Below are 15,440 nucleotides of genomic sequence, written 5' to 3'. Positions count from 1 at the left end.
TATTCGCAAATCTTATACATTTTCTTCGACCACCTGGTGCTCACCTCTAACACAGCCATCAGAAAGTTGGTTCCTAACAATACAAGTCGAAGCCGCACAATCATTCAGCGTTGCACGTTGGACGGGTCGACATCGAACTTTTTGGCTGCAGCGTGGACATCGTAGCATTTTTTTTTCTATTCATTCACCTACATCAGCTAAATACAGAAGAAAGGAGGGGCATAGAATGATAATCCAAATGCTTAAGGAAACGAAACGTAGAAAGTTGGACTGCAGTCATCGTTTGGCTGTCGAGTGATAAACGAAACTAACTCAGAGAGTGAATAACTTTTACTCAGTTGTGAGTCACTTTTAATCAATCGTATGAAAATACGAATCAGTAAAAGAGACTCATTCTCTGAATAATATTCGTTTTCAATGTATTTAGCTTGCCATCTCGGCTAGAAATTTGATATTGGATAGCCAAGCTCAGTGCGCAATTTGCATCAAATTCCATTCCACTGACAACACGGCCAGAAAGCAGGATCCTGCACGCTATTTCAAAACTAAACAAATTTGGGTAGAATCCACCCAGATCTGTCAAAACTGAATCTACCCAAAAATTGGTAAACTATGTTGGGAGTGACAAGTTGACAAATTACCAACGTCGATCGGATTCATGTCGATGTTGTTCATTTGTCAACTTGTAACTGCCAACACAGTTTACCCATTTTTGGGTAGGTTCAGTTTAACAGATCTAGGTGGAATCTACCCAAATTTGGGTAGTTTTGAAATAGCGTGTGTAATGAGTGAAGATATTCGGATGGACAATACCTATCGCATGATTGGCCTCTTAGTTCAGAATTCATTCACCATGCAGCGCTAGTAACATTTGATTCAAAAAGCTTGCTTAAGAAGTCTACATTAACTGAAAACGAATCGCCGGGTCCAAATCTTCTTCCATGCCTTGGTAAAGCTCCATTGTATTGACTTGAGCTGCGTTGAACGATGGCCTGTTGAAAGCAGGACGGTTAATGGCGTTGTTCGTCGGACGTTGCAAGACAGAGACCTCGGGGTTTGTCCAAGAAGCCCGAACTGTGGAAGTAGTACGGCCTCGTGATGAATATGATCTGGATACCTCAAAGTCTTTGCAAACCTCGACTAGGTAATGAATTTTACATGCTCGTGAAGCTGCAGCAATGGGTGCGAAGTCTGAATTAAGGTGGGATTTAATTATGAAGAGTCTCTCGGATTCTGAAATCGCTGGTTCCATTATTTCAAAGGCCGCCAATTAGTCTCTGTAGAAACTAGTGAAAGGTTCGTTTAGACCTTGGAAGCACAAATAAAGATCGGTATCTCAGAATAGTGCGGAGGCAAAAACTCTTGCTTAATCTCCGTTTTGAACATTTCCCATGTTGTTAGGCTGAGGTACGAACGTGTGTACCATTGGAGTGCCCGACCTTTGAGCAGGTGCTTAATAGACCGTAACAGGGTTTGATCGTCTATTCATTGCGTGTCTGCATAGGTATTCACCTGATTCAAGAATTCTCCTAACTGTATGATGTTGGGCTGTCCAGCGTATTCGAATGGCCATTTGTGTACTGGTTGTGTGAACCTGTTTGCAGTTGGTTGTTGAGTGGATGTCCTAGGTGTGCTTGGCCTGCCTTGAGATCTCAAGAACCTCACGAAGTCGTCTCGCAAGTGAGGAGGAATATGATAGAATCCTGTTGCCTGCTGGGGTATACCTGATTGGTTCTGGAGCTGTGGGTCCCACTGCCCCGGAAATATGTTGTTTCGAGATTCTGGTACTGAATCACCATGATTTTGTTGCTCTCGTAGTTGTGATTCCATCTGTAATTGTTGCTCCAATTGCTGTTGTTGATGTTGCATCTGATCCACTAGTTGTTGAAGCTGCTGTTCTTGCCGTTGTTGTTGAAGTCTCACTTGCTGCTATTGTTGTAGTTGTTGCTGCTGCTGGCGTAGCATCTCTTGTTGTTGCTGTAATTGATGCTGCTGTTGTTGAATTTGCTGCTGATGTATTTGCATTTCTTGTTCAGATTGTCCATTAGGGATCGGTTGATCTTTCGGTTTTTGTAATTGTTACTGAAGTAACTGCTGTTGAAGTGCACGCCTGTACCTCGGTAAGTATATGGTTTAGAGAACTGATTTTCTGGCCTTTTCTCCAACGAATAGTCTACTACCCATTGACGAACACGACTCACGACTCCCAAAAAGTCATTCCCTTTATTATTGGCCCCCTGAATTCCCATAGTGCGGATAGCGAGCGGTGTGCTTTCTACGACCTAGATTTCTCCAACAAGACCAGTCGCCGTTTGCTGTATGTATGTATGTGCGAGAAATGAGTGTGATTTGGCGATAGATCTCGTTTGATGATAAATTAAAAACTCAAATGGATATTTTCCACTTCCCCAGGATCGTACATGTTGGCATGGAAACGAGGTATCGCGATTTTGACGGCCGGTTCGACCAAGGTGACTCCGGATACCCGGGTGCGGCTGGTCAATGGGTACACGCTGCATATACTGGACGCCCAGCAGCAGGATGCCGGCGATTACATCTGCCAGCTGGCAACCATCATCCCACGGGAGATTACCCACCACGTGGAGATACTGGGTGAGTACAGGTTGATTTGAATACTACTGCTTTATTTTGACGAAGGGGGGCGGAAGATTAGGATTGAAAACTTCATCGGAATTTCTGATGGAGCTGAACATTTTTTTACAGGAGCCAGTACTCTAGGAATGTGAGCGCATATGCCGAATCTCAATTCATAAACCTATAGCTTATATTAATTGATCATGCTTCCATTGCATAGCAAGATACATTTGTAAACTAGATTTTATTACTGGAAGACAAAGCCTATCACCAATCTCATTTTACAACTCAGTTCACCAGAAGCTGCATATCCTTCCGGCGCCATGCACCTTCCAAACTGCCCACAGCTTCTGTTGTGGTGGTTGTTTACTTATTCCAGACGCGAAATGTTTTCCTTTCTAATTCTTTACCACTTGCCAGGCGCTAAGACGGATGATAAAACAACATCAACAGACACTAGAGTTCCCTCCCACCCTCTTCACCTTCCTCTGCCAACAAGCCTTAGTTGGAAGCAACAGTTTCCCCCTCTCTAAATAAGAAATGTTTTGTGTTGTTTCCCTTCGCCTTCGGTGTTTGTGTTCCAGCAGCAGCAGCTGGGGAAGTAAAGTTTGCTTGGTGTTCAAATTCGAACGGAACAAGCTGACGGAAGGGTTAAGGCGGGACAACGAGGAACTTGAACTGTTTTCCTTCTGGGCAGGAAAAGCATTCGGGGTTCGGTCCAGATTAAATTGGAAGATTAAATGGAATTGGAAAATTTTCCACTGCTGTACGACTGGCTGCGAGGCTGAAAGTACACTTGGCTTGTCAGAGAGGAAGGGGGCAAATGAGCTGATGAAGCTTAACTTCTTCGTTGTGAACAGGGCTGCCGAATCTAAAATATTTTTTTTATTTTTTCAATAAATTTTAATTTACGTCAATTAAACTGTTTCATAGTTTACTTATGACAGCATTGGAATTTCAAATTACATAATGGGATTTATGCCGCGCTTGTCTAACTGCAGGATGATAATTACGGTTAAACTTTAAATTTTAATTAGGCTAAATGTTTCATTACAAAAAATATCCTGAAAAAATGTATGAACCGTGGGTTACTCTACATCTAGCGAGTGACAATCTCTAAATATTTTACATGCACATCACATTGATAATGCCTGTGGTACTTTCTGACATTCAGTGCAATAATTTTGATAGTTTGTTAAATTTGGATAAATAGCTCGATATGAACTTAAAAAACGTTAAACTAGTGATTGTTGAATACAGCTGAAAACCACGAGAACAATCAGGAGAAAAATACATAAATTATTTTTTTTTTTTTGTTTATTTATTTTTTTTTTTGATAAGGCTCAACCGAATTAACTATACAGAGCCGAGGATTCTTGTTTAACATACAAACCATCGTACAACACAATTTTTCGTCCGCTATCCAAAAAGCCTCCTTCAACGAAAGCCACTTCCAGCGCTTTTATTGTATGGCAGTATCGCCAACGGGAGGCAGAGCGCTTCCATTGCAGCAATGGACGCAAAATGTGGTTGCTTTCTAAAGTCGACGACGCATCGATCGAAAGAGCTGCTGATGAAGAACAATGAGGAGGACCACACAATGGTTGCTGCCGAGTAAACAGACGATCGCGTAACCCACATCGAGAGTGGCCTGCCGACAGCTGAGTGAACACAGTAAATAAATAAGTTATTTACACACCAATAAAATTCATGGCAAATGAAAACGTAATAAACTTCTAATGACCTCCGAAAATCATTTCTCTCTGGTGAATGATACGACACTTGAAAGATGCTCGATATCAGCGGCTACGGAACCTTTATCTATTCTCGATGCTGATCACCCTCCGTTAACAGTCGAATTCAACGTTTCTAGAGGTTTTGATTTTGAGGACTTTCCCGAAGATCCTGGTTATGATTTTTGCAGGGCAGATTTCCGAAGCAATGGTGGATGCTCTTTACCATACAGACTGGGCACATTTGGACACTTCCGGAGATGTGGACGATGCTGTTGATCGCTTCACTCGGATTGTGCATAACCTCATTGCTGATCATGTTTCTTTGCGTAGGCCTAGCCCGAAGCCAGCTTGGGAAACTGCGCATCTGCGACATTTGAAGCCGCTGAGATGGAGAGCACTTCGTAAATACTGCAGATCTCGTTGTCCATTCGCTAAGCAGGTATTCAATCGAGCTAGTAACAGATATCGGGCATACAATTGCTTCTTGTACAAACGCTACACTCTACGTATGCAAGACAATCTTAGGAGAAACCCAAGGAAATTTTGGAAATTCGTCAACTCCAAGTGAAAGGATAATGGATTACCTGTTGAAATATTTTTGGGAAATCATTTCACCAGTACCTCATCTGATAAGTGCCAGCAATTCGCTAATCACTTCAATGGTTTTACGTCATCTCCAGCTCAAGTCGAAAGTGCTTGCAGAGACACATCACGCAGCGTCTGTTCATTGGGAAATTTTCTGATTTCTCTCCAACAGGTTAAATCTGCCATCGCTAAATTGAAATACTCCACATCACCTAGCCATGATGGTATTCCGGCATGTATCTTGAAGAGATGTTGTGATGCTATGATTAACCCTCTGACTCAACTGTTCAACATTTACTTGCGTGAGCGTAAATTTCCCTCCAGCTTGAACACTTCCATTACGTTTCCAGTTCACAAAAAGGGCGATAAGCGTAACATTGAGAACTATCGTGGAATAACTTCACTGTGCACCTGCTCGAAGATTTTTGAGATCATAATCAACGACATGCTGTTGTAACCCGCCAGCCTCACGAGTTTCCCGTTGCAAGTAAAATGGCTTAAGCGCCACTCCCGAGGGAGACCATTTACCAGGGTTGAGGTTGCCCGACCGTATGAGACCTTCCAGGTTTGAGGTTCCTATTTTTTTCCCAAATGTTTGGGCGGGAATCAAGTTGGCTGACTAGAGCTATCCAATTACAAAAAGCATGCAACAAAATAGCGAAAGAGATGTAAATGCTGAGAGAATGAACCTAATTGACGGCCAGTACCAAGATTAACCAACGCGAACGGTTATCATCACTGGCCAAGACGTTCCATTCACCTCGAACCGACCCGTGACTGATTCGGAAGTTTTCCAGTTGGTTTCGGGGCCAACCTCCCCAGTAAAACATCCACAAAAGAAAGCTAAAACGGAAAACCGGGTGACATGAAATTCCCCAACCAGATTCACTTTCTACTCATCAAGGCAAATCTAAACAATCATTTGTGTAAACTATTATACGGTTTTATTCAAACATGGCCTTTGGAATTCAAAAGAAAAGCCTTTATTCCATATTGGTTTATTGTCTAGTCTACCTACAGGCGCAACAGTTCATGTTCGTGCTAGCTTCATCTACCTACTTCTTCATTGCCTTTTACCTTTCCCCTCCTATCTACCTGTCTATCGAGCGTGTGTGGTTATGTTCTGGTGTAGTTCGTCTTCATTGTGCGTGCTGCAATGGGTTTCCGTGCAAACGGTTCGAACGATTCTGTACGCCTCGCAAAACCGGGAAAGTGCTACGGCAGCGGGCTCTCAAGTCAACATGCGCATGGACAAATTACTAACAGTGATTCATTTTTACTCACGACCTTTTATGCTGCTGTTCGGATGACGATGATGTGGTGGATGAACAGAACGGGGTGGCGGTGATCCATCCGGTTGCCTGTCCTCGGCGGAAACAGGCGGAAAATGCTACCGATGAACTTGCTGAACGAGCTGATGATTGTAGTGTCAACACGTGGCTTGCGTGACGCGGTACGATCGTCGATCGCGTTTTGGTCGTCACCAAAATGTTGATTGTTGATTATCGCTATCGTGGCCGTATCGCTCTGCTTAGGGCGCGTTTGTAACGCTCGCGGCCCTCGTCCGGCGTACCCCGGGTCTCCTTGGAAACTGACCGTGGGGTCAGAAATGGTCACTACTGGTTTGGATGGTGTGTCGGGCATGTACAGCCTTTGCCAAGAATCTGTACCGAAAGAAACCGTTGCACAGGCACGCGTTACCCTACTATCGCACACACTAGAATTTAACACCGTCTTTACCTGCTTCTCCAAATCCCTTCACACGCTTACACACCGCTCGGGAAAGATTCACTATTGCCTAACGAAACTAACGGGAAAGGATTTTTAAAATGCTGCACTAATTAGAAAATCTCATGTCACTTGTACCTAGGAAAAACACACCACGGCGCGAGACTACGGGTGGACCACTCCTGCCTCTTCCACTGATCTGACCAAAGTGAACGAGACAGTCTTGCAAATCCTCAGAATAGCCGCATTATCGTAATCTTCGGCACCGGAAATCAAGCAAATCTAACGAAGTTAGATTCTCGTGATATTCCGAAAATTATCCTCACTCTCTCGTCAACTGCATCTCTCGCTATCGGCATCTCATTCTAACGAACAGCTTTAATCATGCAACTGACTGTTCGGCCCAAGCATTTAAGGATAGGAAAGAAAATCGGAAAAAGGTCAACAAATCTTCAAAGGATTTGTACCGGGTCGATGTACGTACACGCTAACGCGACGATCGAGCAACCTACCGCCTATTTGCAGCAAAACGGGGATGGATACCACCCAGGCACTCACTACTGAACTAGACTCATTTATTGTTTATTATGCCAAGTGGTAGGCTACTAATTCACTCTCGAATTCATTGCATGGTGATGGAATTCAGGCGCCTGTTGAGGGGCCGTTCAATAATTATGTATAAGGTTTATTTGGAACTTGTGGCAAATGAAAATATTGTTCAAATTGCAATTTGATTACCAGAGTATATTGTATAAATATGAATTCTGTACAAATATTAACTAACTAAATAAATAACTATATACATGGAAAGCGTACTTGTTACACTGTTCACCTCCTGCAGGAATTATATTTCTTCAGATCAACACGGACTCCATTCCAAGAGATCGGCATCTACGAACCTCGTCCAGTTCACTTCATTTTGCTTGCGTAAAATGGATCTTGGCACACAAGTTGATGCAGTGTACACCGACCTAAAATCTGCTTTTGACCGAGTTGATCATGAGATTTTGCTTGAACGACTTGAAAGACTTGGTGTATCTTTAAACTTGACCTGCTGGTTTAGATCATATCTTACGTGAATGTTCTGTGCCGTTCACCAACATATCAGGTGTGCCACAGGGGAGCAACCTGCTGTTCTCAATTTTCATCAATGAGTTATGTAAAGCACTGCCCCCTGGCTGCCGCTTATTCTATGCTGATGACTTCAAAATTTACATGGTGGTGAAATGTCTTCAGAACTGTGTCGCATTACAGCAATTAAAAGACAGTTTCGCTGAGTGGTGCTCCAGAAATAGGCTTACGCTAAGTATTCACAAATTGCACCGTTATCTCGTTCCACAGAAAACAGAAGCCAATCATACATGAATACAACATCGCCCAGCAGCCTCTTGAGCGTGTTTATCAAGTACGGGATTTAGGAGCTTTCCTTGATTCTGCGCTAACCTTCCGTTTACATTACAACGATATTATCTCCAGAGCTAACCAACAGCTTGGATTCATCTTCAAGATAGCCAACGAATTTCGTGACCCTCTCTGCCTTCGTTCGTTATATTGTGCTCTGGAACGGTCGATACTGGAATCAAATGCTGTAGTTTGGTACCCGTATCAATCAACGTGGAACGTGGATCGAAGCGATCCAAAGGAAATTTGTAAGGTACGCCCTTCATGATCTTCCATGGCGAGATCCGCTCAATCTGCCACAGTTCGAGGACCGCTGTAGACTGCTGGGTATTGAAGCTCTAGAAAAAAGACGATCCACTGCGCAAGCGGTATTTTAGAAGACACGGATTGACCTGATATCCTGGCCCAGTTGAATATTTACGCTCCAGAACGAATCCTCCGTCAACGTGATTTTTTGAGGCTCGAGTCCCGCAATGCTTATCCGTTTCATGTCAGCTAGCTTCAACCAGATGTATTTACTGTTCGACTTCAACGCTTCTGCCGCTGGATTTAAGCGCCGACTCTCGGATAGACGGTAGAATAATAAGTACACTCAACAATCTCATTATCCAATGATCGTTCGATTTGGGGAATTGGTGAGTAACTGCAAAGAAAGGAAGCTCATCTCTGCTTCGAAAAGTGAAAAAAAAATCGATGTACCTTATAGTGCCACCTAGCGGTGGAAAGTACGCTTTTTACACGGAAAATATTGGTAGCATTATACCAGTTTCAATGACAGGTACAAGTACAGCTTGGCTATTTTAAAGCGATTTTATAAAAAAATAAAAATTAAATATTTTTCTACCAATACAATTCATTCGTATAATAACGTATACGGTAGAGTGGAAAACCGAAAATTCCGACACGGGCCAATTGATTTTACTCTCGATCTGTATCACCCCAATGGCAGGCGCGTAGGCAACATGTTATACAGTGACAGCGGGCCCAGCACAGCAAAATACATGATTTGAGCCATGCTGCCTACTGTCAAACGCTGCTGTTGGTATAGGCCTTGTCACTGGCCTGATCTGTATGTAAAACATAACTTCGGACAAAACAAACGGTATTGTCGATCCACTTGGAAGCTGGAAAATATTACTCGTGAAGTGAATAAAAAAATATGACTTGTTTTATACGTTAAACCTAAGGTATAGTGCTCTAAGGCTTGTACTCGAAAAAAATGCACCATTTTTTTTCGTGTGTAACTTTTTTATCCTTGGGTAGAAATTGATGAAAATCTGGGTTTAACTAGTTTGGAGTGAAGTGTTTACATGTGCAAAATTTCATAACAATCGGTTCAGTGGTTATTGAGATGTCATCGAAACAAGAAGAAAATCGCCGGAGAATTTTGCGCGCCGTCATGGAAAATTCGACTGCGACCATGAGATGGATCGGAAGACAACTGGAAATCACCCATACAACTGTGTCTCGGGTGGTAAAATCGTTTAAGGAGTCCCAGACGACCGAGCGGCGGGCTGGAAGTGGAAGAAAATCGAAGACAGCTGACCCTGTGAAGGCCCGGAAGGTGTTGGATTATTTCAAACGTAATCTGAACCTTTCGATTCGCGACGCGGCTCTAAAGGCAAAGTATTAAGTCTGGTTCGTTCAGTAAACCATGAAACGAGCTGGGCCTCGTGTATTCAAGGTCCGGAAGGCAGAAAACCGGCATGATCAACAAAACACGTCGGCCAAATCCCGCGCAAAGAAGCTGTATCGAGAGTGGTTAACGAAACCGATGTGTTATGGATGACGAAACCTACATCAAGGCAGACGCAAAGCAGATACCGGGACTGGAGTTCTACGTTGCCAAATCACGGTTTGATATTCCGGAAGACATAAGGAAGAAGAAAGTGGACAAATTCGCCAAAAAATACTTGCTCTGGCAGGCCATATGCCAATGCGGTAAACTGAGTAAACCGTACATCACAATGGGTACCATCAACAGCGAAATTTACCGCACCGGGTGCCTCCAGAAGCGTCTGTTGCCCTTCCTGTGGTCCCACGGACGCGAGACATTATTTTGGCCGGACCTGGCATGATGCCATTAAGCGCGATCTACGTTGGATTGGTACAGAGACAGTAACGTTGTTTTTGTACCAAAAACCCCCAACCCCCCAAATTCCCCAGAGATTCGTCCGGTGGAAAGATTTTGGGCCATAATGAAGGCCAAAGTTCGAAAATCGTCCAAGGTGTTTAAGAACGAGCTGGAGTTAAAGAAAGAATGAATGAAAGTGACCAAAAAGGTCGGCTCCACCATTGCACAAAATGTAATGAGGGATCTTAAGGGAAAGGTGCGGGCTTTCAGCGATGGAAAGGAAATTGAATTATGCAGAAACATAATCCATATGTATTAGTTCATTCCCTGAAAGTTTTAAGAAAATCCGACTTAAAATAAATTTTTGGGGAACACTTTTGTCTGGTGCATTTTTTTTGAGACAGGCCTTAAATAGCATCATTGGGTGATTGCTACCGTATGCGTGATAATGTTTGCATCATCGTACAAATAAGTTTTCCGTTTCACCTGTGCATACAATGCCTTGGTTTTCTTTGCATGCACGTAACCTATAGCTCATACCGTAGTAGGCTGTGTACAAAAGAAAATGATTTACTTAGTTTGACAGTTGCACCATGACGAAGTGGTAGCGTATTCGTGATTTGTCCCACGCGCAAATGTCGCAAAAAGTCATTTCAATCGCCGTGGGAGTGTCCCGGTGGACCGTCAAAAGGGTTTTAGACCGAGAAAAGAAAGGAAAACTATCCGCGAAGGTGGCCACAGGTCGTCCGAGGTCAGCTCGGGTTCCGAGGGTTATCGCTGCTATCAAAAGGAAGATTCGAGTGAATCCAGTGCGTTAAATAAGGAAAATGACAAAGGAACACGGGATCAGTGACTTTACGGCACGGAAGATCGTAAAGGAAGATTGCGGGCGAAGTCGAGGGCACGAAAAAAAAACTCACAAGAAATCACAAGAAAATCTTGAGCTTCCTTAAGCGAAAAAATCCGGTAATCTTGTTCACCGACGAGAGCATGTTTACCGTCGATCCCATATCAAATTCCAGAATCTACCGGTATATTAGTTCTCTTCTGGTAAAAGGCGTGGCTGACCAAGCATCCTGCTAACGTTATGGTGTTTGGATTGGTGGCTTCCCATGGCAAAAAATGGACCCGGTGTTCATTCCAGAAGGCGACAAGGTCAACACGGAGGTCTATATCGGGATTTTAAGTAAGTATATTCTTCTGTGGATCAAAGAACAGTACGGTCCGAAGCCAAATGTTGTATTTCAACAAGATGGGGCTCCGTTTCACACCTCGAACCGCACTCAAAAGTGGTTGCAAGAACATCTTCCGTTCTGGGCGAAGGATATGTGGCCGCCATCCAGCCCCGATCTTAATCCGCTAGATTACTCAATATGGCGCGTCATGAAGGCCAAGGCCTGTGTTCTTGATGGATGCAGCATAGGGTGTTCTCCGGATCATACACTAATTTTCACACCAACATAAACACAAAATCGTTTATTATTGCTAACATTTTAACTTAATAACTTTATTCATCTTAATTACTACATTGACAAACATAAACAAATTAAATTAAACACGCGACGGACGTCTCCGGCATGCTATTGCCTAGTATATGGCTCGAGTTGCACTGAAATGTATTCGATACACGATCGATCGTTTAGGTCCATTTCATCGTCACATATTCCGGTAGGTAGTGGTGGAGATGCTGCGGTTCGGCTGTTGAACAGTGATCAACGGTGAGTGACCAGTGGGGAGTCCGTTGATGATCGACATCCAGATGGCGATGTGGTCACTTCGGTATCGAACATCCTGCCCCCGGCAGAAATGACCATTTCTGAAGTCTCCGGCTTCCAGGTTATCTCGATAACATGTAAATAATTAAGACCCGGTAGAACTTCCCAATAGAACTTAAGAGATTGGACAGGTCATTACCTGAACCCTACTGTTCGAGGGCCTTGTATGCTGATAATCTACGATGAGTTCTGCCCCCGGCTGACGTGACGTCCTCGCTATTTATCGCTTTCGTTGTGGAGTTGATGGTACGATTCCATTTACAGCAGCACTAGCAGTTGATCCGATCCTCGTGGAGTATAGTGGGAAACGCTCGCAGGTACATGGAATGTGAATAAGACTCGGTAGCCAATTTCGAGAAGGCATGTGTTATTGGAAAGGTTGGACCCTTCCCATTAAGGGCCTTGAATTCATTGCGTTTCCAGCAACTTGAAGAGCTTCTGCAGAAACCATGCTGTTGGCCAGGTTGATCCACAAAGGAAACCTCTAGCCCGACCGCGGTTGCGGTGCTGCTAACGTTGATGGCTGATCGTCGACTGATGGTGGTATTGGAAGTACGCAGATTTTTGCCGTAGGACGAGTGAGGAATCCGGTTGCAGTTTGCAAAGTGACTACTCGTACTACGCCGTCCTTTCCTGGGTGTAGATCGTGGATTCGTGCAGTGGCCCAGCGCATCGGTGGCTGGTTCTCGTCTACGATGACTACAAGCTGGTTTTTGTGCAGTGGTACAGGCGGTTTGCACCACTTACTACGTGGTTGTAGCGAAGCGAGGTATTCCACGTGCCAGCGTTTCCAGATATCCTGGAGCAGTTTCTGGATTAGCTGCCATTGGTGGAGACGGTTTGCTGGAATCGATTCATAGTCGACGTCTGGGACGGGCTGCAATGACGAACCGATCAGAAAGTGTCCCGGTGTGAGGGCTTGAAAGTCTGACGGATCCTCGGATAGTTTGGTGAGCGGCCGTGAATTGAGACAAGCTTCAATCTGCACGAGGAGTGTCTCCATGTCGTCGAAGGCTAGCTTACGATCTCCGAGCACACGGACGTAGTGCTTCTGTGCAGAGTTGATTGCAGCTTCCCATAATCCTCCGAAATGCGAACCACGAGGCGGATTGAAGTGCCAACGAATCCCGTTGGTAGCACATTCATTGGAGAAAGTGTGCTGAAAATCTTTGTCACGTAGTAGTTTCCGGATTTCATTTGCTGCCCCAACGAAGTTTTTACCGTTGTCGCTGTAGACGTCTGAACACAAACCACGACGAGATATGAAGCGACGGAAAGCCTGGAGAAACTTGACTGTAGTTAGGTCCACGACGAGCTCCAGGTGTACAGCCTTTGTGCTGAAGCACACAAATACTGCGACGTAAGCTTTCGGAGGTGCATCTCTGCGGTGACGAGGCTTGAGGTAGATCGGTCCCCAGAAGTCAACACCGACGAAGGAAAAAGGTCTCGAAGCGGTAACACGCTGAGTGGGAAGTTCAGCCATGAATTGCTCGATTGCCTTCGGTTTGGCTCGAAAACAGGTGACGCAGCCGTGAACAATGCGACGAGTGATGTTTCTGCCGCCCAAGATCCAAAACCGCTGCCGAATAGTGTTGGTAAGCAGCTGTACAGCTGCGTGCAGAAGGCGTTCATGCTGACAACGGACGAAAAGTGTCGTGAATGGATGCGACCCTGGCAGAAGTATCTGATGGCGAGAATCATACGGTTGTGCAGAACGACTCAATCGTCCTCCGATGCGTAAAACGTTATCAGGAGCAATCATCGGATTGAACCAGCGAAGTCGTGAATTCGAGGAGACCATTTGATTTGCCTGCAGTGCCTTCCATTCCATAGGAAAGCTGTCCCTTTGAACAAGTCGAACGAGTGCTAATTCAGCGCTACGGACTTCAGCTGCTGTTAACGGTGATGAAACGGTTCGCTCGGCCTTGGGTAGTCGAAGGTTTTTGAAATACCGCCGCCAGTAGGCAGTGATGCGTAACATATGCTGGTAGTTGGAGAACCTGCTTACGTATTCCTCGACGAATGATGGCGAAGAAGAAGCGACTGCAAACGAAGATTTCCTTGCTTCTTTGGCTGCCTCGTTGTCAACACATGCGTCAACTGGAACTTTCCACGATTCTTTTTCTCCTCGAAGCCATGGAGGACCTTCCCACCACAGTCTACACTGTATGAAGTCTGCAGCTGGAAGACCTCTCGAGATGATGTCCGCGGGATTTTCTCGTCCTACTACGTGGATCCACTCGCAGTTCTCCGTCTTCTGCTGGATTTTGGATACCCGGTTTCCGACAAAAGTGGACCAGGTGGATGGTGTAGCCTTGAGCCAGCTCAAAACGGTGGTTGAATCTACCCAGAAGTACGCTTTGGACGTGATTCGCAGTGCTTCGGAGACCTTCTGGTAGAGCTCAGCAGACAGAAGTGCGCCACAAAGCTCTAGGCGCGGAATGCTTTGCTGTTTGAGTGGAGACACCTTCGAGCGAGACGTTAATAGAGCGACCCTGACTTCACCTGACTCATTCGACGATCTGATGTAGGCACACGATCCATATGCAGCTAAAGAGGCGTCTGAGAAGAAGTGCAGCTCCACAGAAGTAGCATTTGGGAGTATGACGAATCGATCAATTCGCAGAGCGTTCAGCCGGGGAAGTTCGGTGTAGTATTCGACCCAACGTTTCTTCATCTGCTCCGGTAGTTCCTTGTCCCACTCGTACTGCTTTCCGCTGTCATCTTTCAATCCCCACAATGCTTGCATGAAGGTCTTCGCGATGACTACGACCGGACCCACCAAACCAAGTGGGTCAAACAGTTTGGCGATGCAGGAAAGTGCGCTTCGTTTCGTGACGACTGTTGAGGACTTGGTTGTCGCTTCAGGAACGACGTATTTCAACTGGTCAGAACAGGGTTCCCAGTGTAGAACCAGTGTCTTTATGGCCTGATCCTTGTCTAAATCCATCGAAGGCTGCAAGGCACGGTTGTATTCCGGAACTCCTTCTAGTACTGCAGGATAATTGCTCGCCCACTTTCGTAGCTGCATTCCAGCTGAGTTGAACATGGCATCCATTTGCTCCCGTAGTTCGATTGCTTCGGTGACAGTCTGTGCGCCCGAAAAGAAATCGTCGACATAAAAATCCTCACAGGTTGCTTTCGCTGCGAGGGGATACCTCTCCTTCTCATCCTCCGCTAGCTTCTTCAGTACTCGAGTGGCTAGATACGGAGCTGAAGCGGTGCCGTAGGTTACGGTCTTCAATTTGTAGATGCGGATCGGTTCTGATAGTGAAGGACGCCAGAATATCAAATGAAATCGGCAGTCTATGGGAAACAAAACCATTTGCCGGTACATTTTGGCGACGTCAGCAATCATCATGATAGGATGCAGGCGAGATCGCATCGTTATGGACCGCAAATCTTCTTGAACAATTGGACCCACTAGCATAGCGTCGTTCAGGGAAATTCCGGTGGAGCTCTTGCAAGAAGCATCGAAGACGACACGCACCTTGGTTGTACTGCTCTCCTCGCGAATGATTGGATGATGTGGAAGGAAGTATGCAG

The 15,440-nt window shown here is 45.0% G+C and overlaps 1 protein-coding gene and 1 pseudogene across 1 annotated transcript in view; one reads left to right on the top strand and one right to left on the bottom strand.

The window, feature by feature from the left end:
• LOC135705449 (hemicentin-1) overlaps positions 1 to 15,440 on the top strand; it is a 599,061-nt gene that overhangs the window by 428,086 nt on the left and 155,535 nt on the right. Inside the window, exon 5 of the mRNA XM_065227201.1 lies at positions 2,413 to 2,613. Coding sequence (XP_065083273.1) covers positions 2,413 to 2,613 — 201 coding nt within the window. The remainder of the gene's footprint in view (positions 1 to 2,412; positions 2,614 to 15,440) is intronic.
• LOC135705455 (uncharacterized) lies at positions 899 to 2,025 on the bottom strand (annotated as a pseudogene).

This window comes from Ochlerotatus camptorhynchus, unplaced genomic scaffold (assembly GCF_037179485.1).
Source record: "Ochlerotatus camptorhynchus isolate MF236.1 unplaced genomic scaffold, CSIRO-AGI_Acam_v1.1 ptg000267l, whole genome shotgun sequence".
Classification (NCBI taxonomy): domain Eukaryota; kingdom Metazoa; phylum Arthropoda; class Insecta; order Diptera; family Culicidae; genus Ochlerotatus; species Ochlerotatus camptorhynchus.
This window is presented reverse-complemented; position numbering and strand designations above follow the sequence as displayed.